The sequence below is a fragment of the Gracilinanus agilis genome, chromosome 2, assembly GCF_016433145.1.
Source record: "Gracilinanus agilis isolate LMUSP501 chromosome 2, AgileGrace, whole genome shotgun sequence".
In the NCBI taxonomy this organism is placed as follows: Eukaryota; Metazoa; Chordata; class Mammalia; order Didelphimorphia; family Didelphidae; genus Gracilinanus; species Gracilinanus agilis.
Genome location: NC_058131.1, coordinates 426,924,126 through 426,950,265, shown reverse-complemented (window position 1 = coordinate 426,950,265; position 26,140 = coordinate 426,924,126). Strand labels below are relative to the sequence as shown.

General features: G+C 39.6%; 1 protein-coding gene across 1 annotated transcript in view; it reads right to left on the bottom strand.

Moving 5' to 3' along the window:
- The window catches only part of P4HA2 (prolyl 4-hydroxylase subunit alpha 2), a 59,154-nt gene that overhangs the window by 5,734 nt on the left and 27,280 nt on the right, over window positions 1-26,140 (bottom strand). Inside the window, exons 5-12 of the mRNA XM_044664674.1 lie at window positions 19,619-19,756; window positions 18,461-18,700; window positions 17,012-17,208; window positions 14,857-15,033; window positions 7,382-7,452; window positions 5,926-6,025; window positions 5,173-5,226; window positions 3,636-3,695 (exon numbers count right to left, since the gene is read on the bottom strand). Coding sequence (XP_044520609.1) covers window positions 3,636-3,695; window positions 5,173-5,226; window positions 5,926-6,025; window positions 7,382-7,452; window positions 14,857-15,033; window positions 17,012-17,208; window positions 18,461-18,700; window positions 19,619-19,756 — 1,037 coding nt within the window. The remainder of the gene's footprint in view (window positions 1-3,635; window positions 3,696-5,172; window positions 5,227-5,925; window positions 6,026-7,381; window positions 7,453-14,856; window positions 15,034-17,011; window positions 17,209-18,460; window positions 18,701-19,618; window positions 19,757-26,140) is intronic.

Below are 26,140 nucleotides of genomic sequence, written 5' to 3'. Positions count from 1 at the left end.
ATCTTGGGGCTCTATATTCTACATCGAAATATCCCCTTGCCTCTGTTTTTAAGGTAGATAGTGAAGAACAGATCTTATGCCACTGGACCAGCCTGAAGAAGTCACTGAAGGCTCTGTGTGTAAGATTGGCACATTGAGTATACATCCCAGGTAAAGATGCAGAAAAGAAGCAACAGCGTTGCACCATGGAGCTCTATAACAGCGCTCACTGGATGTCCACAATTAACAGGGTTTAAGAGGTCCTTGGGACAGTGAGGTGGCACAGTGGACAGAGTACTGGGCCTAAAATTAGTAAGAATCCTCTTCCTAATTCAAATCTGGCCCTAGTTACTAGCTTATGTGACCCTTAGGCAAGTCAGTTAATCCTGTTTACCTTACTTTCCTTATCTATAAAATGAGTTGGAGAAAGAAATTGCAAACCACTCCATTATCTTTGTAAAAAAACTAAACCCAAATGGAATTACAAAGAGTCAGATTGGACAGAAATAACTAAACAATAACAAACAGATCCTTAATAACAGGCATTAAGGTATGCTCAACAAAAAGTATTAAGGAGTTTATTTTATAATATGAGAACAGTTACCTTTTTAAGTAAGGACAAGTAATTCTCAATAAAACATTACACACATACTGTATAATTCTTAGAAGGAAATATATGTTTTATAATCTATAATGTTAAGTTTAAATTCTTTTGAGAATAATTTCAGGATAAGGATTTTGCCATCTCCCCAGAATCCAGATGACGGACCTGTTTGGTGAAGGCACCAAAAAGATGCCTAAAGACCCTTCACTGGATCATGAAGATCAAAATTGAACTTTGGGGTGCAATTGATTGAACTGATAGGTTTGTTGCATCGAGCGATCCAGAATGAACCTTTGGGTACAACTGACTGGACTGATGGGTTTGAACAGCTACTTTAATTGTACATGTTATGCCAATAGGGGACTGCCCCCAAATTGTTTTTTTGTCAATGCGGCTAGTTTATCCATTTGTTCATCTATTTCTTTTATCCCCCAAATTCCTAAAATTTAGAAGTTGTCTATGTTTACAGATCCAGCAAAGAAAAAAGGGCCAACCTTTTTTTTGCTGGATCTCAGGGGGAAATGTTTGTTTTAAATTCAAAGAAGTGCTATTTGGAAGTGTCTAGCAGACTCCCTATGGACACGTGGGGACTTTGAAACTACATTTCCCGTGGTCCAATGGGTTTCCTGGGTTTCCTGTTTTGGATTATGTATTCAAGGTGAGGGATGGCTTTAAATAGGGGGGAGTGACTTTGAACTTCCTCTTTTAGCTACCTGAGCATGGGAGATACGAAAGGTAAAATGGCTCAGCGGCAGTTTAAATACTTACAGGCGCGTGGTCTATGATTTGTCTCTATCAGTATGGCTCTTATTAAAATACTATTCTCCCTTTTAATCTTGACCTTCATCACTTTTTATCTTAACAATACAACACACACACATACATCAGGAAATAAACAGTTGAATGGCTTATAAATATTTCATTCTGTTCCAATATTGATCTCAATTACTTGGAAAACATGAGCAAGATCTAAAACAACTATAGTCAATTTTCATTTTTCTTATCTGGTTTATAACTCCATTTTTCTTTTCTTGTCAAATTTTTTAAGATTTTTAGTTTTAGAGCAGTTTGTGGAAAACCTATCATCCATTATCTTGCCAGTTTAGCCATTTCTTGCTGTCCCAGTGTAGTGAGGAGACCCAGGGAAGAGTCTCCTCTTCAAGTACACAGAGACAAAGGAAAGAATGTACAGCAAGAATTTAGGTCCTCAGGTCCTTCTTAGGTCCTTCACTAGGACTCTCTTCACCTCCAGTAAAGAGGTTATTCCAAATTATACTCATAATTAGGACTTATGGCTCTACAGCCTGTGTACAGCCAGTCCAGAAAGCCCGAGAAATGAGCAAGCAGCTGTTCCCCATCTGGAGCTCTGGGTGGCTCTTTTTTAAAACCTAAATTGAATCAAAACTAGACCCCAAAATGGCTTCAAAGCTGAACATTTATAAGTTCATGGTAATAAATCTTGGAGGCAAAAGTCAAGCTCTACCAAAAAAATTTTCTTTCACCCCCAAACTCTTTTCCCAGAGGGAGAAATCTCTTTGCTTTCCCTGGAACAAGATAGGGCCTGTCCCACCTATGAGCACAAAGTAAAAAACTCCCCTGGATTAGAAGGTAAAGTGAATGAATCATAGCTGCAAACTGGGGCCCTGCCCCCCAGGCCTCCAGTAACAACAAAAATGCAAGAAGCAGCCCAAAGGAATTAAGCAATGGGCTTTCCCTGTTCCCTGGGAGAGACAATGCAGGAAGCAGATTTGGGATAAAAGCAATTCATCTACAATTTTATTCCCTTCTGTTCCCAGTCAGGAGCCTCCTTTCACCATGGCTCCTCGTTTTTCAAGGCCCAATATGTATGTGTATATATAATAATAATATTTGAAGTCATTCAGGAAGAGCCTGGGTTGTCAACCCTTGAAGAGCTCTGTGGATGGAAACAGAAGCCAAGATTGTGCAACGTCATCCTCAGCTCCAGCCAGTTCTCAGTTATCCATAGCATTTGAGGGTTAAAGGGGAGTCCATGGAGAGGGCTATTTTAAATCCATAGGCATCCTAAATTGCATTTCCACTCTTCCTCAATTTCCAAACACTTAGTAAGGGGTGCTCCCAAGGAATCCCACTCTCAGCATTTTTGGAGGGCAAAGTCACAGTCCAACATTCTCCTTGGCTCTGGAACAGGGTGCAGTGGACCTGACCTTCTTATTCTACTTCCCCAGGCTGATGTTTGAATCATTTAGTATTTGATGTGTACCCAAGAGGCAATGAGGTGGCAGAGTAGAGTACTGGACTTGGAAATCAGGAAAAGTCCCAAGGATTTAAACCCTGCCTCATACATACTAGCTATGGGATCCTGGACAAGCAATTTAACCTCCCTCAACTTTGGTTTTCTCGTCTATAAAATGGGGATAATAATAGCGTCCATCTCAAAGGACCAAATGAGCCATAGACATCATTTTATAAATCTTACAATGCTACACAAATTTTAGCTATCATTTATGCTTATTACTGAATTGGGGGCCAAAGGGCCTGATTTAATACCTGGTTCTGCTGCTTACTACCAGTGTGACTTTGAGTGAGTAATTTCCCCTCTGTGTGTCAGGTTTCTCATCTGTAAAAAGAGTGGGTCTCCTTCTTTGATCCTGTGGAAGAGGTTGCTCAGAACCATCTGGGGAAGTCAATCTGGGTTTAAAGAAATGAGTGGATGATCTGTACATGGGAAAATCCAAAAGTGACTATCCTTCACTTTCCCCTCTTTCTCCTCTTCCAGACACCTGAAAAAGAGGGTGTGTGGGTGGGGGTTAGGGGGGAGGACAATGCAAGGTAAGCTGTGGATAACTGAAAAATGACTGTATTGTGTGCCAGCCCTGGAGGTAAGAGCTGGGAGGAGCGTGAGTTCTTGGAATATGATCACTGTGGCGCTGGCTTCGTGCACACGTCATACTCACATAGTTTAAGAATGTGGCCACACGATTCCCCGTCCCTAAATGCTTGAAAAGATCTGGCTCACCTTTCTATAAAAATTAAGTAAGAATGAAGAGGAGGGCCAAGGCCCAGTACTTACATAGTTTAGAAATGTCGCTAACCTATTCCCCTCCGTTTTCAGGCCGCTGTCAAAAGGCCGCTGTAACAGACAACAACTTCCACCTGAGTGAATGATCAGTCCTGCCCATTACACAAGGGGAAGGGGGGACAGGGAGTGGGGACAACAAGGTGTCAGGGAGACCTCTAGAGCCAACAACCTGCTGTGCCCAGTGGGCATGGAGGTCCCAGATCTAACTGGCATGGGCATGCCCTAAAGCCAGGGGCCAAGCATTGCTGAGGACCCAGAAGCCCAGGAAGATACAGGGACCCCACACTGCCACCCTAGGAACACAGATGGACAGGGTAGTCTACCCAAGGGAAGGACTCTGAGGTCACACAGAAGCCCAGGATGTGACCACCACGATCAGCCGTGCAGGGCAGGCCACAGCAAGAGACACCACTAGCTTTTCTAGATGGGACGGGAGGAGAGATAAGGGGAAGTACACTTGGTAAGGGTCGGGAGGCAGGGAAGAAGAAGTAGGGTATCATCTGGGAATTAACAGGGTTTCACTGAGAGAGAAAAAGAAACCTATTTGGAGGTTTATTTATGGCTGAAATTGAAATCTAGGGTCAGGAATAAGCCCTGACAAGGTGGTGATCCAATATGTGTGTGTATGCCTATCTGCATAAATATGGTTTAATATATTTATATAACTATACAATATAGAATTTATAGATATATTTTATATTTTTATTTATATTTATGTATACATTTATACATTACAAACATATTCATGTAAATGCATCATGAATGCACACATTAATATATTTTTCATATATTCATATAAATATAACATATGAATATATTATTAACATGTTTATATAAATATATACAAAATATATTTAAACATTTATATATTATTAGTATATTCATATAAATATAGCATATGGATATATACATTAATATATTGTTAGTATATACATATAAATAAAACCTATGAATATATATTTATACAAATATATAAGTTCTTTATTATATTTTTATATAAACACATTAAACCATATATGTATTTATATACACGTGAAAATATATAGATATACTTGTGTCTATGTATATATGTATGAGCATAGGGAAAGGAACAGCTAGACAGAAGCAGTGGAGAATGGGGGCATTCTCTGGTTAACATTCATGAATTAATCCCACATAGAGGTATAGGGAGGGGGCAGAGGAAGGAGGGAGAAAGGGAAGAAAGCCAAGAAAAATATATCTTCTCAGTGGGGAAGGAAATATGGAATCATATTTCTCTTATCATTAAGAGGGACTTATCCTTGAGGCTCCTGGGATGTCTGGAATCAGAAAATCTGTATTTTAATTTAGACACCCAGAGTCCCACCTCATTATGGACTCAGTTATTATATTCAGTGTAACTCAAGAGATAGTCCTGTTTTCAGGAAATTCTGGACTCTTCTCCTCTTGCTTAGCTATAATACAAAGCTCAAGTCCCTGGGAAACTAGGGGACCAAGATTCTCTCATCCCTGGGGACCCATTAGGCCAGTACAAAGTTTTGGAACTTACCCTGGAGAAGTCAAAGTGTGGCTCATACTGTCCTCCCATTCCATAATTAGAAACCTGTGGAGGAAGTAACATGGATGTGGTCAAGCAAATGAGGCCCAAATGGAGAATAGAATGAGGATTCCTTCGGGGCAGTATCTCTGTTTAGTCCTCAGTTTGGCGAAAAACAAGACTCAATTTGGTTTGGGAAATGAGAAGAGATTGACCAACAGAGGAACCAAAGGAAAACCCAAGGCCTGGCCAGGCTGAGAATGTCACTTTGGTGGCTTGATAAGGAGTTCCATCCAATATCAGAGTCCCATCCTGGCTCCTCAGTTTGAGGGTATTTAAAAGCCTTTGATGTTACACAATTTCCTAAGATACTTCATCCACCCCAATGATTTCAACCACCTCCATGAGAACCTTTCTCATTGAAAAGAGGTTGATTTCACTTGGTATATATTTTATATGTGAGTATATGTGCATGCATTATTTCCCCCATTCAAATGTAAGCTTATTGAAGGAAGGAGTTATTTTATTTTATATTTTCAGGACCTCTCACAAGGTGCCTGACACATAGCAAAAACTTAAAACATTAAAAAAAAAACAACTTAAACATTTATTGAATGAGATTCCTCAACCCTCTTTTTTTCCCCCACATCTTTTACCATCTCCAGAGAGAGAACTCTCCCCTAATTCCCTTGGAGATGCTACCCTAGACCCTACAGAGACAAATCTCTTACTCTTTCACCTCCCCTCCCCAGATGCAACCCCTACCTGTAGCAACTCAGCTGTCTTTGTGGATAATCCTGTGATGTACTGCATTCGTCTGTTCACTTGGGCAATGATCGGGTCATCATCTTCATTTAGCCATGAACTAAGCATGGGGAACAGATAGAGAAGAGGAGCATGCAGTGGGTACTAAAGGATTCATTGGAATAGCCTAGTTTGGGAAAGAAGGGGGCAGGAGGGAAGACAGCAGGTTTTAGCAGAAAATGGAAAAAGAAAGGCTTAGGACCAGAATATTGGCATTGGAGTACCAGTGAGCTCCCACAACCCCAGAATGTCAAAACCAATAGCCTCACCCCACAACTGGTATACAAAAATACTTCATATCCTATGTATAAACATACCACCACCGACAACCTAGGGTCACAGATTTTAGAGGCAGAAGGGACCTTAAAGGTGATCTCATTCAACTCTCTTATTTTACAGATGAGGAAACTGAGGCTCAGAGGTTAGGCAACTTGCCTAGGGGTTACAAAGATAGTAAGAATTCAGCTCAATTAAATTCAGCAAGGATTTATTAAGTGCCTACTATTTGAAAAGCACAAGCAGTTACAAAGTCGAAACCAAAAAATAATCTATAACTTCAAAGAATCCACTAGGGGGTATAAGATTTCAGGCCCTAAGAAACTTCCAGATAATTTGTAGAGAGAGAAAGCACTAATGACTATAACAGTTCTTTGCCTTTTTGATGTCATGGAGCTTTATGGCAGCTGGTTGCCCATGGATGGACTCAATGTTTTTAAATTCATAAAATAAAATGTATAGGATTATGAAATAAAAAATAGAAATGCAAAAGAAATCAATTATATTGGCCCATGTATGACATTTTATATTTATGAACATATGAAATAAAAATGCATATTATATGTATTACATATATATTTTTTTAAGCTCACAGATTCTAGGTTAAGAATTCCTGATCTAAAGGGATGGGGAAAGGATTCATACAAAAGACGGCATTTAGACTAAATCCTGATAAAAGCTAATTAATGTAAGAAGGGAAAGGGAGAAGAATACAATCCAGACATTCAGAACTACTATGCAAAGAGATGGAGGAAGGAGATGGGATTCTGAGTTGGAAAATGGTAAGGAAGTCAGCTTAGCTTAAGTGCTGACTATATGATGGGGAATAATGTGAAATGAGCCTTGAAAGTAGGCTACTGCCAGACTGAAAAGGGCTTAAATGCCAAGTTGAGGAAACAGAGTTGAAAACCTTCATTTTTTCCATCATACAACCTTGCCTCTTTACAATTCACTGCACAAGTACAGAAACATACACACAGACTTGACATCCCATGTGAGCCAGGTCTCACACAGAAGATTAGGCAGCAGGGGCAGAGGAAGATAAGAAAGGGATATAATTGAAAAGTGACAAGGCAAACTCTAAACCAACTACCAGGATGCCCCAGGGCCAAATCTAGAATTGAGAGCCCAAGCTCCTTACCTTTTGGAAATCCTATAGCCGACCACAGTGAGGAGGCCTGTCTTTGGGTCACGAACTGTGGCTCTTGACAGCTGTAGGGAGTAGGACCAGAGGATCAGGAGTTTTTCTTCTTTCTCTTAGTCACCAGCCCCCTCCCACATTTGGGTTGCACTATAATACAACAAAGCTAAGGTTACTAATCTTCTGCTCCATGTGGCTGATTTACACAGTAAAGTAAGTAAAGAAGTTCCAGTCTCAAAGCACCCTAATTAGTCAATCAAAATCATTTATTAAACATCTTCTATGTGTCAGGCACTCTGCTGGTATACAGTGTTATATATTTTCATAAAAATATAAAAGTAATAAAGTCCCTCCCTTCATGGGATGCATGTCTATAGATAAGCAAATATAAATTATATGCAAAATAAACATGTTTATTTTGGAGGGTGGGAACAGACACTTAACACCTAGGATAACTGGGAAAGGCCTCTTAAAAGGGTTGGCACTTAAAGCTGAAGCTGGGAGGGAAACAGGTATCCCAAGAGGTTGGTAGTGTGGAGAGTGAGCATTCTCAGCATTCAAAGGCCATGGAGGCAGAAAATGGCACCTCAAGTTCAGAGAACAGCAAGAAGGCTTACAGAACCCAAACCTGACTTGGAGAAGGAGCCAGGAGACACACCACACTTCCAAGCCAAGGGCACACACAATACCACCACACACCAAGGGGGACCAGAGGCAGAGACAGAAGACAGAATTAAGAAGTCTTCTTCCCCTCAACCACAAAAAAGATGCACCAGCCTATTTTCATAACAGAGTTCTTAGGTGTATTCCTAATTACAGGGGAAGAGAATGAGTGAATGAATGAATGAAAGAAAAAGTATTTATTCCCCAAGGGATTCATGATTTTAAAAAACAATGACTCTATCCACAGCTAAAGAAGGAACTGTTAGAATCTGATTGCAGATCAAAGCATGCTACCCTTCACTTTATTTCCTTCATGAGTTTTTTATTGTAGATGAAATATGTAGTCATGACACTGGAAAAATGAAAGATGCATTGCATGAAAACACTGATATAACTTATATCAGACTATTTACTGCCTCAGGGAGGCAGGGGGAAGGATGCCTCCCTGAGGCAGTAAATAGAATACGAATCACAAAATGACAGAAAACAATTGTCCAAAATTGTGTTTACATATAATTGAAAAAATCAATTTAAAAAAGCATTTAAGTGCTCAATATGTGCCAGGAACTGTGCTAAGTGCTGGGAATTCAAAAATAAAAATAAAAGAAAGGCCCTGCCCTCCTTACATTCTAAATGATGGAATCTTTTCTTATCTGGAAAGGATGTCCATCATTACATCCTACCCCCAGGTAAGGGAATAGGAGATAGAAGGTGAGGACAAGGCTAAACTCAAATGACTATAGGGAAAGTAAAAAGGGATGAGAAAACAGAAGAGTTTCATCTATACCCTTTAGGTTTGTGATCCAAAGGGGAATAGAGGACTCTTTTGAAAGCCCCATCATAGTGATGCTCAGATTCATCCTAGCTCTTGCTTGACTTTGGCATCTTCCACTAGTGGAGCTATGGAGTGGTCAAAACTGGAAAGAAGTTCCCAGGAAGAGATCAGCCCAACTACCCAAACTTGTAGCCCTCATCTGAAGCTGGCCAATACTTCCTGAAGGTATACAGAACTTCCCATAACTGACTCTTTCCTGAATACCCCAGCCTCATCCACCTGCTGACTCCGCATTACCAACCAATAAAATGTCAAAAAAAATCCAATCCTTTTTCCCTTTGCAACTGACTCTGCAAAAGGGAGGGAAGGAGTTGGCCTTCATGGCCTATTCCCTTTCTTTACACAAGTTCACCAGATGGCCACTCAGTAGGCACAACTTCACCCATAACTCCCAACCCCCATCTCCTCACACATCTACCCATTGCAAGACAGCTTTTCACATAAGTTTCTCTCCATTCCAAAAGTTACTGTCAATGGGCTCCAAACCCCTTCTCTGACTCCTAGAACTGGCTTATTTTTTCCATTTGCAAATTTTTCTCTTCTTAAATCCAAGTTAATCTATAGTCGTCATTTCACTCAAACACTGCATCTCCCCATCCCCTGATGCCAGCTGGATCCTAAAAGTCTGACAGGCAGAGGACAGGGAACAGAATGCTTTCTCCAGAATTAGGAATATGACTCATGTCCATGTAAAAAGAAATGGCTATTTGTAAGGAACAAACCTAAATTCTTTCTCAAAAACTAAACCACAGGCTTCCATGGTAGCCCAAAGGAAACAGAAAAGCTGTATATAAAAAGACTCGTCCTTAACTTCATCTAAGAATTCAAAAAGAAAGAGAAATCAAGGCTAAAACAAACAAAGAAGGATGAGGATGAATGGAAAATGATTTACCCCAAGTCTTGTATGAATCTTCTGTGGCCTAGAACCTCCAGGAATAACCAAAGAAGAAACAACTCCAACCTCAACCAGCCAGCAGATAGCAATGATAACAACAAATAGTCCCCCCATTGTATCACAGAAATAAGAAAAACAAGATATAGCTTCTCTGGTCCTATGTGTGATTTTCATGAGCTCAAATGCAGATTATGAGAAACAGATGAAGTAAACAAATGAAGTCACTTTCTAACTGTCCCTCCGTGGGTAGCACAGTTTTATCTGTCCAAGACTGATGTTGGTCATATCTGGTTTAGATACAGGCACTGTGGGCCAGCTTCTACTTCCCCAAGTATAGGGAAGGCCCCTTCAGACCATAGTGGACTCCTGATTTAGTATTAATCTGCTTAAGACAGTGGCCAAAGACATATACAGTTCTGGAGATTTTTCTTCATACTGATATATTATATTCCACTCCCTTATTGCCCTTCCTTGTATATTCTACCTGGTCACTCATGTGGGAAAGGAAAATAATGCTTCTCTTAAGTTACTAACTCTCTTCCAAGGTCCCTACCCAGCCTTGGTCCTTGTAAAATGGTGGTGCCTTGCCTGCCACCATCCTTACCTTTCTAGCCCCTTCCTGGTTCTGATCAAATATCTTTGACTTCTAGACAGGAAGACAGTGTTCTGCCCAGCCCTGCCAGGGCTATTTCTAGTGCTGGGCTGTGTTACTGATGATACTTCAAAGCCCAGCCTCCCTACCAGCTTAGTAACCAACCAGTCCCGTTTCAGAGCTGGCTAAGTATCTGTAGCCTCAGGCTTGAAAGTCAACTGCTGTGGAGTAATTGGAAGATATGTCTTGGCTCACTGAGCCAGCAATAACATTCTTAGCACTCAGGCACCGGAAGCTTGGAGAGCAGAGGACTTCCAGAGGGTAAATTACTCCCAGGCATAGCCTTTGGCATTCGTAGGAAAGCCTTGTTGTGGTAGAAGGAGCACTGGTGCTGGGGTCTGAGGTCCTAGCTTCAAGTTCCACTCTCCAATACTATCCGTGTGACCCATTCCCTGGGGCTTCTCATCAGCAAATTCTCATTATTATTATTCTGTTAGTACTAATATTAGACTTCTCATTAGTGAAAGGAAGGAGTTGGTGTACACGATCTATGAGGTCTTTCCAGTTTTAGGTTTCTGATCTCACGTAGCAGCAGCCAAAGCAGAATTCCATACCATCACCCAGCATGAAGCTGGGCACAAATGATCAAAGTCCAGGAGGTTGTTAGAGCTAGAAATGCACTGCTTGTTCCGAAAATAAAACATAATATGTGAAAAGTCAAAACATTAAGGATATCCCTCTAAAGGGTTAAAAAGAGATGATCAGGGGCAGCTAGGTGGCTTAGTGGATAGAGGGAGCCAGTTCTAGAGATGGGAGGTCCTAGGTTGAAAACGGGCCTCAGATATTTCTAAGCTGTGTGACCTTGGGAAAATCACTTGATCCCATTTGCCTAGCTTTTATCATTCTGCCCTGGAACTAATATACAGTATTGATTCTAAGACACAAGATTAAGGGTTAAAAAAAAACACAAAACAGATTAACTGCCACTAGTTTAGTCCCTGATCTAACAGGAAACCCCCCATGAGCCCAGGCTCAAAACCAAGATACCATTCTTGACATCTCATTCTCTCTCTCTCTTTCTTACCACTACCACCCTCCCCCCCTCATCAATCATGTGCCATGTCTGTTGATTATACCTTTGCAACAAACATCTCTCCTATACTCCCCCTTATCTCCTCTGCAAGGCCACCACCCTGGTGCAGGGCCTCATCACCTCTTACCTGAACAAAAGAGAGGATTTTGGGGGATCTGCCAGTTGCAAGTCTCCCCACTCCAGTCTATCCGTTACTCAACTATCAAAGTGGTCTTTCTTTGGGCCAAGTAATCTGTACTTTCCTTAAAGCACAGACCTGACCATGTCACCCACCTACTCAGTAATCTCCTATGGCTTCCCATCATCCCCAAGATCAAATACAAAATCCTCTGGTTGTTGTTCAAAGCCCTTTACAACCTCAACTCCCCACCTTTTCCAGTCTTCTTATACCTTACACCCACTCCCCTTCACTCACACACACACACAAGTATATTTCGAGCCAGTGATACTGGCCTCCTTGCTATTTCTTGAAAAGGTAACTCCACCTGTCCACTCTGAATTTTTACTGGTTATACTGCTTGCTTAGAATGCTCTCCCTTCGCATCTCTGCCTCTTCACTCCCTTCAAATTCCATTAAAATCATACCTTCTATAGGAAACCTTTCTTGGCTTCTCCTTAAAAACAAACAAACAAAAAACCATTACTTTCTGTCTTAGAATCAATACTGTATATTGGTTCCAAGGCAGAAGAGCCATAAGAACTACACAATGAGGGTTAAGTGACTTGTCCAGGGTCACATAGCTAGAAAGTATCTGAGGTCAGATTTGAATCCAGGACCTCCTGTCTCTAGGCCTGACTCTCAGTCCCACTAAGCCACACAGTGGTGTCCCCCACCCCCACTCGACTTCTCTTAATTCTAATGCCTTCCTTCTGTTGATTATTTCCAGTTTTAATCTGTATATGGCTTATTTATATAGTTGCCCGTTGTTTTTCCAATAAATTATAAGCTTGGTAGGAGCAGAGGCTATCTTTTACCTTTCTTTGTACCCCTAGCACTTAGCCCAATGTTTACTAACTAGTTATTAAGATTACAAATTCCAGTTCTATTTGTTGTGTTTCTGTTTTTTCATTGTTTTGGAAAGAGTGCCAGTCTCAGGGTCAGGAAGATTCAAATTTAAGACCTGATTCGTGATTCTGACACAGACTGGGTATATGACCTTAGGCAAGTCACTTAACCAAGGTGTGGGAGGCAGTTAGATGGCCCAATGGATAGAGCACCTATCTGGCCTGGAGTCCAGAAGGACCTGAGTTCAAATCTAGCCTGGGACACTTACTAGCTCTATGACTCAGACAAGTTATTTAATCTCTGTCTGCCTCAGTTTCCTCAACTATTAAATGGGGGTAATAATACCACCTACCTCCCAAAGCTGTGGTGAGGCTCAAATGAGATAATATTTGTAAAATTCTCAGTGCCTGGCACATAGTATATAACTATGTAGGTGTTAGCTGTTATCAGTGTTAGCTATTACTTAACTTCTCTGCGCCCCAGGCAACTTTCTAAGTTGATAAAATGCAAAATAGTTCCTTATACCAATGAAATCTCCCACAGTCCTACAGTCCCACACACAATGACTCTCAGAATATTCCCAGCAGAATCTGGAAACTTGACCTCTGTGTTGCTACACCATTACACAGCATGAAGCTGGGTATAAATAAATGACAAAACACAGGATGTTAGAGCTGGAAGAAATCTCAGAAACTCATTGCTAATTCCCAAAACAAACCTCAAGAAAGGAAAAGTGAGAGTGTGAAAGACATCCTCGGTGGGTGTTAAAAATAGACCTTTTTTGCCACCAATTTATTCCTCGACCTGAGGGGAAACACCCTATGAAACCAATCTTTTGAATTTCTCTCCATGCTTGCTTCACACAGGCCCTGGGATGGATTTCATCTGTTTGTGAGAATATAGTAGGGCACACATCCAGGTTGACCAGGGAGTGATTCTTTTAGCAGACGGGGACCTGTTTTCTGGCTAACACACAAAGAAAACTTGCTGCATGGACAATCCAAATATCCAAATATAACTCACAGCCCCAGAGACGTGAGTTCATCGCTCTCCTTTCCAGGAGCTGTTTACAAAGGTTGTGGGTTAAATGCCTTAGAAGGAGGACCAAGTGACTGGCCTTCCCACTCTCTGATTCTTGCAGGACCATCATCCATTCACAGGACTATCCCACTGGGCCCTCTTGGCACAGCACCTTGGCAATAACTATGTCTCAACACATGAATAAGTGGGATTCATGCCGAGTGTGTCTGTTACAAAACACTTTCCCAAAGCTCAGGTTGGGACCCATGAGTCCAATTTTCCAGATCAAATAGAAGGAGAATTCAGCCTACTCTGTCTCTAGTATATTGGTATATAGGCAAACAGAAACTTTTTTTTTCAATCTCTGGGTTGTTCTGGAAAGCAAGTTGTTGATTTATGGGGTAGAGGGGAATGAATCCAGTCTCTCATCCCCTGCTAAGAACTTATGTTTCATTTAAATAAATGAAATAAAATGCATATAATTACTATGCAAACTTAGCTGAAATGATATTTGATGTTTTTAATGTTTTCTCTCCTTTTTTGAATCTGTTATTTAATTAATTAAAGGAAATTCTCAGTGAAGAAACTCCATCTACTAATGTAAATCAGTGTCTTCTCCACATCTTGTAGGCCTAGAGAGCGGCCCGGGACCCTGAAAGGTTAAGTGATTTCTCTATGGTCACTCCACATGTTAGTGTCATAGGGAGGACTAAAACCATTTTTCTATTCACCATACCACAACAACTTCTTAAGTTTTTCATAAAACATTTACTTTTTAAAAATATTTTAAAGTGAATGAAATTTTAGAAAAGTTAGATTTAATAGCTATCTGAATAGGAATATAAAGGAATATACCTTCTTTTCAGCAGCACATGGTACATATACAAAGATTGACCATGTACTAGGGCTGTGTTGGCAAACCTATGGCACACATGCTTGAGGGGGCTGATCCCTTCTTCCTCTCCACTGTGTCTGAGGACATTTCTCACTTCACTTGCCCCTCTGCCCAGTAGCCCAATGGAAGTACTTCTTCCCTCCCCTATCTGGGGCAAGGGGGTGGCTCACATGCACATGAGGGTGCACTTTGGTTAATTGATCTCTAAAAGGTTCACCATCACTGTCTTAGAGCATAAAAACTTCACAACCAAATGCTGAAAAGCAAAAATAATAAATGCAACTTTTTCAGATTATAATGCAATAAAAAATTATAATCAACAAGGGTTCGAGGAGAAGCAAATAAAAATATTTTAATTTTTTTTTGTCAAGTTTCCTTAGATATTAATTTAACCTCACATGGAGGTACTTAATGGTATCATGAGGAAAAGACCTTAGGAACAAAGAGGAGGAATCAGGGAGAGCCAGAGAACTTACTTTAGGCTTGGCAATTTCCTTTATCTTCTCAATCTCCTCATCTGACAAGACATCGTAGTATCTCACAATGTGTGGGCTATCCCACTCGTCTTCCTCCTTAAAGGGTGCAATCAGCAGTTGGGGTGTCTTATTGCTATCGTGGTATCTACAGAAAAGTCTCTTCCTTCTCCGAGGTGTCTGTGGAAGGCATAGAGAAACAAGTACTATGTTGAGTGAGGTTTGGCCAGCCAACAGACTCCTCCCATGGTTGAGCCTCTGCTCTAAATGACCCTCCAACTTGTGCCAATGGAATTCAATTGTGTTAAAAGAGTTTTCTTAATCTCTTGCTCTGTCTCTTTAAGAGGCAAAGGAACAGAAAGATTTCTCAGTAAGAGCCTCTTAACTATTAGGCTTCTGTATAAGAGATCTGAAGATTCTGTTACCTAGGAGATGAAGTAGTTATATAAGGGAAAGAGCAGCTGGAAGGAGGCTTTTTGCCTCTGGAGTTTCCTAGTGAGCAGGAGCTCTGTTTGTCTTTGTCTCAGTCAGCCTGGCAGTTGGACCAACTGTCAGTTGAGATAGAGAAAATGGATTTAAGGGGGTTGGAGCTTGATTAATGCTTATTGATTAGCTTAGATAGGTAGTTAGATAGTGAATAAATTCTCAGATAGACTGTTTGGTAAGCCCAGGCCTGGCCCCAGCAGAAGAACCTGCCCTTGAAGGTAGTTAGATTAGGATTTTTTAGAAATTTTAGTTAGGATTGGGGTTTTAGGTATAGTTACAAGATATTACAGTAATATTCTCATGTTCTCTGCTCCTATTTCCTATTTAAACTTCTCCTTAAAATAAACTAAGTGTTTTGTGTTTTACCATACATTTGTCAAACTCCTACCCAAAATTTAACCTTTCATTGCTGTTAAAAAAAAAAAAAGAACTAATGGGTATTCCAGATAGAAAAACCTACAGATTTATCCCAGTCTGGCTTTTCAGAGCAGGAGATGGATCCCCAGGTCTCTCTGAAGTCTTAACAATTACCTCAATTAGCCTTGCCTGGGCAAGATATGATTATGATTTATATAAGATGTAAGTATAGTTTTTAACAGTTCACTTACTTTTAATACAAAATAATTTTCTCTCAGGACAAGCCTAGAGAATACAGAGGAATGCCTCCAAACAATTGAGAGCATAAATTTGTGGCAATCAATTTCAGACACAAGCAATTCAACAGTTTGCTGGCTATTATACAAGGGAGTTTCTTTTTCTAAATATACCATTCCAGTGATGTTACAGCCTCAGGAAGCATATTAGTCCTAGAAATGGGTCAAAGAGTTTATGTAGAGATAACTGAGAGAGTCAAACAAAGGAAAAAAACACTGGATTTGGAGTCAGAAGACCTTTGTTCGAATCCTACTTAACTCCTGTATCAATGTAAAAATATTTCTGGGCCTCAGTTTCCTTATTTATATGGTCTAAATGACTTGTTTTTGTTAAACCTTCACCTTCTGTTTTAGACTCAATATTAAGTATTGGTTCCAAGACAGAAGAATATTAAGGACTAAGCAACTGAGGTTAAGTGATTTGTCCAGGGTCACACAGCTAGGAAGTGAACCCAGGTCCTCTTGACTCCAGGCCTAGTGCTCTATCCACTGAACCACCTAGCTGCCCAACTAAATGACTTCTAATGACCCTTCTCTTTCTAAATATATGATCCTGTGAACAAAAGTAAACTCCAGTTGCATTAATTTAAGTAATGATAGACTTCCTAGCAAGAAGATTGCCACATCCAAATTTGGTGGCTGTTACATATTATATGTTTATTTGCAAGCTCATTTCATTATAAAAATAGTGATAGAAAAATGCCCAAGGGAAAAGGAATTGTCTGTACTTATCATTTATAGAAAGAAAGAAAAGGCCAGTAGTAAATGTACTCTGAGATCTCAGAATAGCAACATGTAGGTGGTATGGTAGGTTCAGTCTTAGATTATGGTACAGAGAGGGAAAAATACCAACTAGGAATAGAAAGATCTGGATTTTAGTTCTAGCTCTAGTTGTATGACCTGGGGCAAGTCCCATAATTTCTCTAGGCCTCAGACTCCTCCTCTGTAACAAAAGGGCATTTTTTCCCCCAAGGTCCCTTCCAGCTCTCAGCTCCTTTGATTCTATTGTTTGGTCTCACCAGTTTAATGCCTTCCCCTCGACAGAGGGCCTCATAGACTTCTCTTTCAGGCAGGTAGTCTGAAGGCCTCTGATAGATGACTCCCTGTGTTGCTGGTTCAGTCTCTGAAGTCTTATTTAACGTCTTTCCTAGCCTTTCTTCCTCTATTAGCTTCTCAAAGTACCGCAGATTCCCCCCAGCTCTTTCATGATTAGGGTCTAGAAAAAGGAGAGAAATTTAAGAGGACAAGGAAACCACAGATGTCTAAGATAACCATCTAGAGAAACTCCTTTGGCAGAAACTTTCCAACTTTCCAGGGCCCTGCTGTACCCAACCTAGTCTAAGACGTGACCCAAATCCTGCGGAACCAACACACAGGTATTCCACACTGGAATGGCGGCAGCTGCTCCCTGTGTCAGCACCAGAGGGGCAGACAGTTCCCTCTGCCCACAGGGCTCCTCCCCTGAAGGGCAGTGGGCAGCATTGTGATGGAAGAGTCAGCTGTTTCACTATCCAACCTCTTGACTCTTCAGCTCCCAAACCCCTCCATTAGAGAGGTTTGCATACCTTAAAGTGCTAGAAATGAGTTTTACTATTTCACCATCAGGAGTACTTCCCTCATCAGGACACAGATGGTGAAAGGAACAAAAACAAAAGAAAAACAAAGAAAAAGCCTTTGGAAGTACCCATAGAAATAGCATTATCTCTCTTGCTGTCACTCTCAGGTCTACTCAGTGGTCTCAGCTTCACTCCAATATTGCATGAGCTTCTTGGGGGCAGGAATTGCTTTATTTTTGCCCTTATACCCTCAGTGTATAGGCACAAAGCAGACATCTAATAAATTTGTGTTTAAATTGCAATTGCCCCTTGAAAAAAGGGATCTTGTCACTCACATTGTTATTCCTTATAACACATGGGACAATTTCAGTTTCTCAGTATGCCTACATTAACAATAATGTACCACATTATGTATTTTTTCTGGCTGCAAAGTAGGCAACTGAATAGCAGATATGGCTAGAATTAGGACTCAGTTTCTGACCAGGATTAAAGGAGTCAGACAGACATCAGTCTGTAGCCAAGGTCAGAAGTTAAAGTGTCACTGGAGGGCAGACCAAGCCTAGAGAAGGGAAGTTCTGGGTTCCAATCTGGCCTTGGACACTTCCTAGCTGTTAATTTTAGTCCTTCTCTTCTATCCTAGTCACTTCACCCCCACTGCCTAGCCCTTACCATTCTTCTGCCTTAGAATCAATACACAGTATTCATTCTAAGATGGAAAGTAAGGGTTAAAAAAAATGTCACTGGACTGACAAGATCATCTTATGCTGTGCTACGGGGTCAGTCTGAAATATGCATCAAAGTCTGATCTGACCCTGTGCTGTGTCTAGTTTCCACATGATGCTTTGGAGAAAAACTGTGTGGATGGCCCAGTCACTTCTCCCTCACTTCTGAGAACACACCACAGTAAATTACCAAGAGAAATCAAACGTCGGGTGAGTTCCACAGCCCTGTGAATGTCTCCAAGCTGAAAGACAGCATAGCTGAGGTAATCCAAGATTTCAACTTTAGATGTGGTAGCATCCTCACCAGCGTCGTGCTGTTTCAGCGCCTGCTGCATCCACAGGACTGTGTGGTAATAGTCCCCACCATTGTAGGCTATCTTACCCATGCCAAAAGTGTCATCTGCATTCAATGTGGTCCGGTATTTGGTACCTGGAGGGCAAGAAGAGCAGTGAGCGCCAGAGCACAGAGGGAAGGTACCATTCCCAAAACTCAGGAGTCAATATACCAAGAGTGGTTCTAAGACAAAAGAGACTACCTCCTTCTAGGCACTGCAGAGAGACCCTGAAGCTCTATCAGTTAATGGGGTGCTCCCTGGGGCAAGAGAAAAGGTAGTGAACCAAGAGTCAGAAGCTGCCTTTTTAAAATTTAAAATTTATTTATTACATTAAAATACCTAGTTAACTCCTTTCTTCCCCATCCCCATTAGAAAAGGCATCATTTGACCAATATATATAAAATTATGTCTTGCTTCATTTCTACTTATCAGTTCTTTCTGTGGCATTAGACACACACAAAGTCATTCTTCAAACAATATTTCTGTTGCTGTATATAATGTTCTCTTGGTTCTGCTAGTTTCACTCTTCATAATTTTATGTAGGTTTTTCCATTTTTTTAAAATTAGCCTGTTCATCATTTCTAATAGCACAGTAGTATTCCAACACATGCCATAACTTGTTTAGTCATTCCCCATCTGCAGGGCATCCTTTCAATTTTCATTCTTTGCCACCACAAAGAGAAATGCTATAAATATTTTAGAATATAGAAGTTCTTTTCCTTTTACCCTGGTCACTTTAGGAAATAAATCTAATAGTGGTATTATTAGATCAAAAGGTATATATAGTTTATAACTCTTTGAGCATAATTCCAGATTGTTCACCGAAATGGTTGGATCAGTTCATAGTTCCATCAACAGTGTATTAATGTTTCCATTTTTTAAAAATATGAAGTTTTTGGATAAAGATATCAAAGCTATATATAACTATATGAAAAAATGCTCTGAATAATTATTGATTAGAGAAAAACTATTTTTCAAAGAAATGCTGAACACAGGAAATTCAGAACCATTACCTGGAAGATCCCCCTTGGAAATAGTGTCAGGATCCAGTTTATATGTGTCTTGAAGGCGCATTAATGCTATGGCTGCCCCTGTTTCATCCTCTTCTGTGGGGAATAACTGGCGCTGTATGGTGAAATTGGCAATAAAATCTTCCCATATAGTGAGAGAAGAAGAGAGAAAGATAACAAATCAGTGATTAATTATTGCACATTTACTGGATATGTCTGAGACAATCAAAAATGGTGGCCTTTACCTATGTGAAACGTCCCTCTCAAATCAATTTCTATGTCTTCTGGGAAACATTTTTTGATCAACCCATAGTGCTCTCCCCCTCTTATGAAATTTTAAAACATTTTTTGATCTTATAGCTCATTTACTCCTTAGAATATACTGCTTTAGCAGAACTAGATATATAGATTTGTTAGACATTTTCATGGAAGTGATAAGTAAAACTGTATGATTGGATAAGGTCACTAAATAAAAGTGGAGAAAAAGAGAAAAAGGCTAAGGACCTTAAGGTTTGAGAAACAAGATTATGAAGAAAGTAGAAAAAAAAAAGAGACAATGAGAAGTAGGAGGACGGGACTTCTCTTGCAAGCTGGCATCATGAGTGATTGGTTCTGAGGAAATCAAACTATTCACAAACTCTTTAAAGAACAAAAGAAACCCCAGAAAAAAGGAAAACTACAAAGTCCATATGACATATTAAAAATCTATCAAAATAAAAAGCAAAGTGAAAAAAGTTCTGATATAATTTTTAAAAACTCTACAAAGTAGCCAAAATAGTGATACATTATTAATACAAATATAAATATTGATTTAAATTTATTGATATAAATAGTGATTTATTGAAAAATAAAGGATACAAGATATCCCAGGTGATATTCTCAAATTGAATAAATGACATTAAAGAATTTAAGCAATATTTAACACTTATAAAAGTCAAGAGAACAAAGAAAGCAATTTGTAGAAATTTTCAAATTCAGGAACAACTAAAACTAGCATTAAAAGATGCTTTTAAAAAATATATCAGGAGAAAATAGTGAGGGAAAAAAATGCAACCAGAGAGAATTTATTTGACATCCTGAAAGGAAAACAACTGAAATAACTAACAGACTTAGATATGAAATAAAGAATAGAAGACTATGTAGGCCAAGTAGAAAAACAAGCCAAGAAAAGATTATGGAAAAGAACAGAAAACATGTTGATTCAAGTGACAAATTTGGCCAAGACATAGAGACCAGAGGAACAATCCAAGAATTTAGATAAACAAAAGAATACAATTATATTTGAGAAATTCAAGAAAACCCTACAGATTTAACAGAAACAAGTTATAGTATAGAAAGAGAGAGAATTCGCTAGATCCTGACCTGGACAAATTTAAGATTTAATTCTTCTAATGTTATAGTTAAATTCCAATGTTACAATGACCAAAAAAAAACAAAAAAAAAAAAACCAGAAGCCTAAAAGAAGACATAAAAAAAGGCATACCAAGTAATATGATTACAATGGATTTCTCAAGAAAGTCGCGGCACTATCAAGAAATTAGAATATGACATTTACAAAATGAAGACTCAACAGTCATGGACCCCAAATTATTTCTAAAGCAAAATTTGGTATATTAGATAGGGCAATATATGAGAAGGCTCGGAACTTAAAACATTTTATACAGATATATACATTCCAAGGAATTCTTTGAATAAAAACCAAGACTTAAATCCAAAATATATAAGAATTTTAAATAATTCATACTTCTCAAATTAAGAGAACTATTCGATAATGTGGAAACCTTCAGAATATTGTACTACTTAGTCCACTCAATGTTTCAGAAAGGAAAAAGAGGGGAAAGGTGATGTATGTATGAAGGCAAGTAATCTCAAACTGATTTACTTGTCTTTGATAAGGGGGAAAGCCAGAGAAAAGGAAATCTATCATAGTTAAAAGTATGTGAAAAAGAAATTTTGTGTAAAATAGCGTTTATAGTTTTGGTTTAATAACACTAAGAAAAGAGATTATATGCACTCAAATAAATTGAATAATATTTGAGTCAAAAGTAAAGGACAAATCTAACAATTGTAGCAAAAAACATCATAAGTATTTACTTTCTACTAAAAAGAAACTGGTTGTAGAATATATTAAGTGGACTCTTACAATGTGCTATTTAATATTTTAAACATAAATCCAGGAAGATTTATACTCAAAGAATAGTCTAAAAATTGCCATGCTATTGCTAAAACATGGAAAACACAAGTGGGAATAATGATACTAGAAAGAACAGAAATCAAACCACAAAGCATTAGGAGAATAATCAAGAAATATTATGCAAAAAATAAAAACAAGCAAAAAAGATATTCCATTAAAAATAAAAATATTCATTTTCAATATTTATGAAACTAAATTCCACATCTAAATTTATAAAAAAAAAGACTGACTTTGAATAAGGGGGGAAATCAACATATTTCTACCATGTCACAAAAGCTTTAGTGGTTCCTTATTGCCTCTAAGACAAAATACTAGAGAGGTAGTAAAGCTCAGTAGGTAAAAAGCACCAGTCTCAAAGCCAGGAAGAACGTTCAAGTCCTTTTCAACACTGATCCTGGGACCCAAGTAAACTACTTTTACTCTCAGATTTGCTTGAATCTCTGAAAGGTCAAGTTACAAAGAAGGTGCTGATCTTCATCGGTAGATGGAGTTTCCTTATCTTAGAGTTCCCAGTAAACATGAAATCACAAGTCAAGTCCCCATTCCAGTTAATTTTTGGCATCTAAGCTGCTTTGTCCTTCACAATGTGGCTCTAACCAACTTGTTTAGATTTCCATCCCATTACGCCCGTCATGCACTCTTTGTTCAAGCCAAATTGGCCAAATTGCCATTCTCCATCTCCTGACCCTATTTCAACTCTGTCCTGACTCCCTTACCCCCTTGCCAGAAATGTTCCACTTTCACTTCCACCTCTTGGAATTCCTAGCTTTAAAGCTCAGCTCAAATCCCAGCTCCTTTGTGAGGCCATTCCTTTACTTCACCTCCCCCAAAAGTACTTCACTTTCTGTATATATTTGTTGGGGCAGCTAGGTGGCACCTTTGAGTACCTGAGTTCAAATTTGACCTCAGATATTTACTAGCTGTATGATCCAGGGCAAGTCATTTAACCCGATTTGCCTCAGTTTCCTCATCTGTAAATTGAGCTAGAGAAGGAATTAGCAAGCCACTCTAGAATCTCTACCAAGAAAACCCCAAATAGAGTCAAGAGTATGATGCAACTGAAAAATAACTGAAATATATGTTTTGTACAACTTATCTCTGTACCTTATTCCCTACCCTGACCTCCCCCCAACACCACCATAATAGAATGTAAACTTCTTGAATGCAGGAATGGTTCAATTTTTATCTTTGTGTCTGTAGTACCTGGCATATAGTAGACATTTAACAGATGGTTGTTAAATTTAATTCAAGCAGTTTTTCAGTAAAAAGTAAGACGGATGGGATTGGAGTTGAAGCAACAATTGAGTAGAAAGGAGGCTTTTTTTTTGTTTTTAGGATAGCAGAGAAGTGAGCATGTTTGTAATCTGAGAAGGAGAGATTAAAGGTGCTAAAGTGAAAAAATGATTAATCTTAAACTAAAGAAGAGTCATTTGTTCTTCAGAGTCATTACAGAACACGAATATAACTGAAGACATCTACATTTCCCTCCCAATGAACTGTCAGTTCTCTCTGAGGGCAGGGGCTGTTCCTTTCCTGTCTTTATAAAAGTAACCATATTCTAGACATTGGACTAGGTGCTAGGAAGATGAATCCTCAATGATTGATTGAACACAGATTTTTAAGATAAGAAGAGGGATCTCATTGAATAGCCTTGAACTTTTCAGTATAGTGGGAGGCAAGGTCATCTAACAATGGGGAAATGGAGGCAGCCAGGGTAATGAAAAAAGAAGAGAAAGATTGCCATAGTTCTATGATGTGTAATAGAATCAGAGAGCGGGTAAACTGGTAACTTGAACCTGGTTAAAGTTGTGCTGTGGGACAGTGTTCTGCGTATAGTGAGTTTTGAATCAATGTCAGCTGAATTTCAATTGTGGACAAATTCAGGGTGGTTTGAGGTTAATGGCTCAAGAGAGAAGAGATATTTTACAGTGCTAAAAGTTTGAGACTGGCAGAGCAAGAGGGTAAAGGGGGAAAATAATATTTGAGGGGTTGTGAGTCTGTCACTGAAATGGCTGACCACAGAGTTAACTATTTAACTGAGATTGAATAAAAAAGTAAGAGAAAAGAGATTAGAAGTAGGGTTAATGTGGGGGGCTGAGTGGATTGAGAGTCGGGCCTAGAGATGGGAGGTCCTTGGTTCAAATCTGGCCTTAAACATTTCCTAGCTGTGTGACCCCAGGCAAGCCACTCAATCTCCATTGCCTAGCCCTTACCACTCTTCTGCCTTATAGTATTGGTTCTAAGACGGAAAGTAAGGGTTTAAAAAAAAAAAAAGTAGGGTTAATGAACGAGGAGAGTGAGGATAAGCCAAAAAAAAAAAAAAAAAAAAAAAAGCCCTCTAATATGGTAACTATTTAACCAAAAGTGGGCATGGCCTCTTCAGGCCTCAACCTCCAAAGAGGAAAGTAGGCCCAACCTGAAGGGGGTCCCTGTGCTATTCTGTTACCTTGAAAGAACACCTTGGGCTTTGGGGAGAAGCTCCCATCTTCTCCATGCTATGCCAGTGTACCTAAATCCTGAATGAACATGAAACATTGTTCTGTACCTGCAGTGATGAGGACACTCCAAGAAGGTGCCATAGTGTATAGAAAAGAGTTAGAGCCACACTGTGTAAGGTTTTCTGAGGCAAAGAGAGATCTAACTTCCCTCTGTTGCCTTCAGATGAATAGTGGTTCTGAGAGCCCAAAGGAGAAGAGGTCTCTGAAAGCACACTTTCCTAGAAACACAAAATATCAGTGGGAAAAGAAATCTTTGGGATTGTCTATGTCAAGAATGTTGCAAACCTTAAAGTGCTATGTAAATGTTAGCCTTAATTATCATTATAAATTATTTATTACTATTATTAATTATTTAATACGAGTTATTATTTATTATTATTCCAGCACTCTTTTCCACAATATCACACTGATTTTTTAACAGTATAAATGTAAAGAAAAAACAAACAAATGCATTGAATATTGTTCATTATAATGACCAATCTTGGCTCCAGGGAAGAGATGAAAAAAACGAAATTTTTTTTTTGCAATCAATTCTTTGCAAAGGCAGGGGACTATAGGGATGGAATATTGCACCCACAGACTCAGTTGTGTTTTGTTTCATTTCGTTATTCTTTTTAAAAATTTTTTAAGATTAAATGTAACTGAGAGTTCCGGGTTAAGATGGCGGCAGAGTAAGAAGCAGCTCTTAACCTCTCCTGACCGAAACACACAAAACTCCTCAAGGGGACATAAAAACAAGTCCAGACGAACGGAGGAACCCCCACAACAGGGCACAGCGTGGAAGGTACATGGAATCAAGGCATTTCCATGCTATAAAGGGGTGAAACAGCCCTCACGAAATCGCAGGCTGAGAAACCACCCCACTCCCATCCCCTCCACACACATCTATAGCTCCGAAGCCAGCTAAAAAGAAATAGAGCAAGTTTGGGGCACCCATCGAGTCAACGGCAGCTCCGGGACCTGTTCCTGAGAGCAGCAAGACTTAGGACCCCATTAAGCCAAAAAACGCAGGCAAAATCTGAGCGCGGGAGCAGGACGCAGGGCGCAGAGCACAGGCTGAGCAGAGCGCAGGCACTGCGTAGGCGTGGGTGGAGGCAGACACAGCCAGGAACTAAAGCCTAAGTGGGGAACCAGTGTGGACGGGTATACGACTGTGGAAGCAGCGCCTTGAGACTTGTAAAGAAACCTCCGGCAGAGGATCAAGCAAGGGGGCCCACCAGGGGGCTTGACCTTGGAAAAAACCAGAACTCAGACCTCAGGAGCCAATAGATCGTGGACAGACACTGAGCGCGAGGATAAATCTGAGAAGCTGCTGGGCTAACGATGGCTACTCAGTCTCAGGAAGTTCAGAAGAGAAAGAATAATAACAAGAAAAAGAAGTCTTTAACACTCGACAGCTTTTACACAGAGAAAATCCAGACAACCGAGCAAACAGAGGAGGAGAACAAACAAGCATCCGGACCCTCCTCAAATAAGGAAAACTCCTCACAAGCTATGGAAGAGTTCAAAACAGATTTTGAGGAAAATGGAAGAGATCTGGCAAGAAAATAACAGTTTAAAAGGTAGAATCTTGCAATTGGAAAGTGAGGCTCAGAAATCAAATGAACTGAGAAGCAAATTGAACACCAGAAATGACCAGATTGAAAAGGAAAACCAAAAGATTATAGCCGAAAACCAGTCCCTAAAGGCTAGAATCGAGCAATTAGAAGCTAATGATCTCTCAAGACAACAAGAACAAATAAAACAAAGTCAAAAGACTGAAAAAATAGAAGGAAATATGAAATATCTCAATGAGAGAGTGACAGACCAAGAAAACCGGTCTAGAAGAGACAA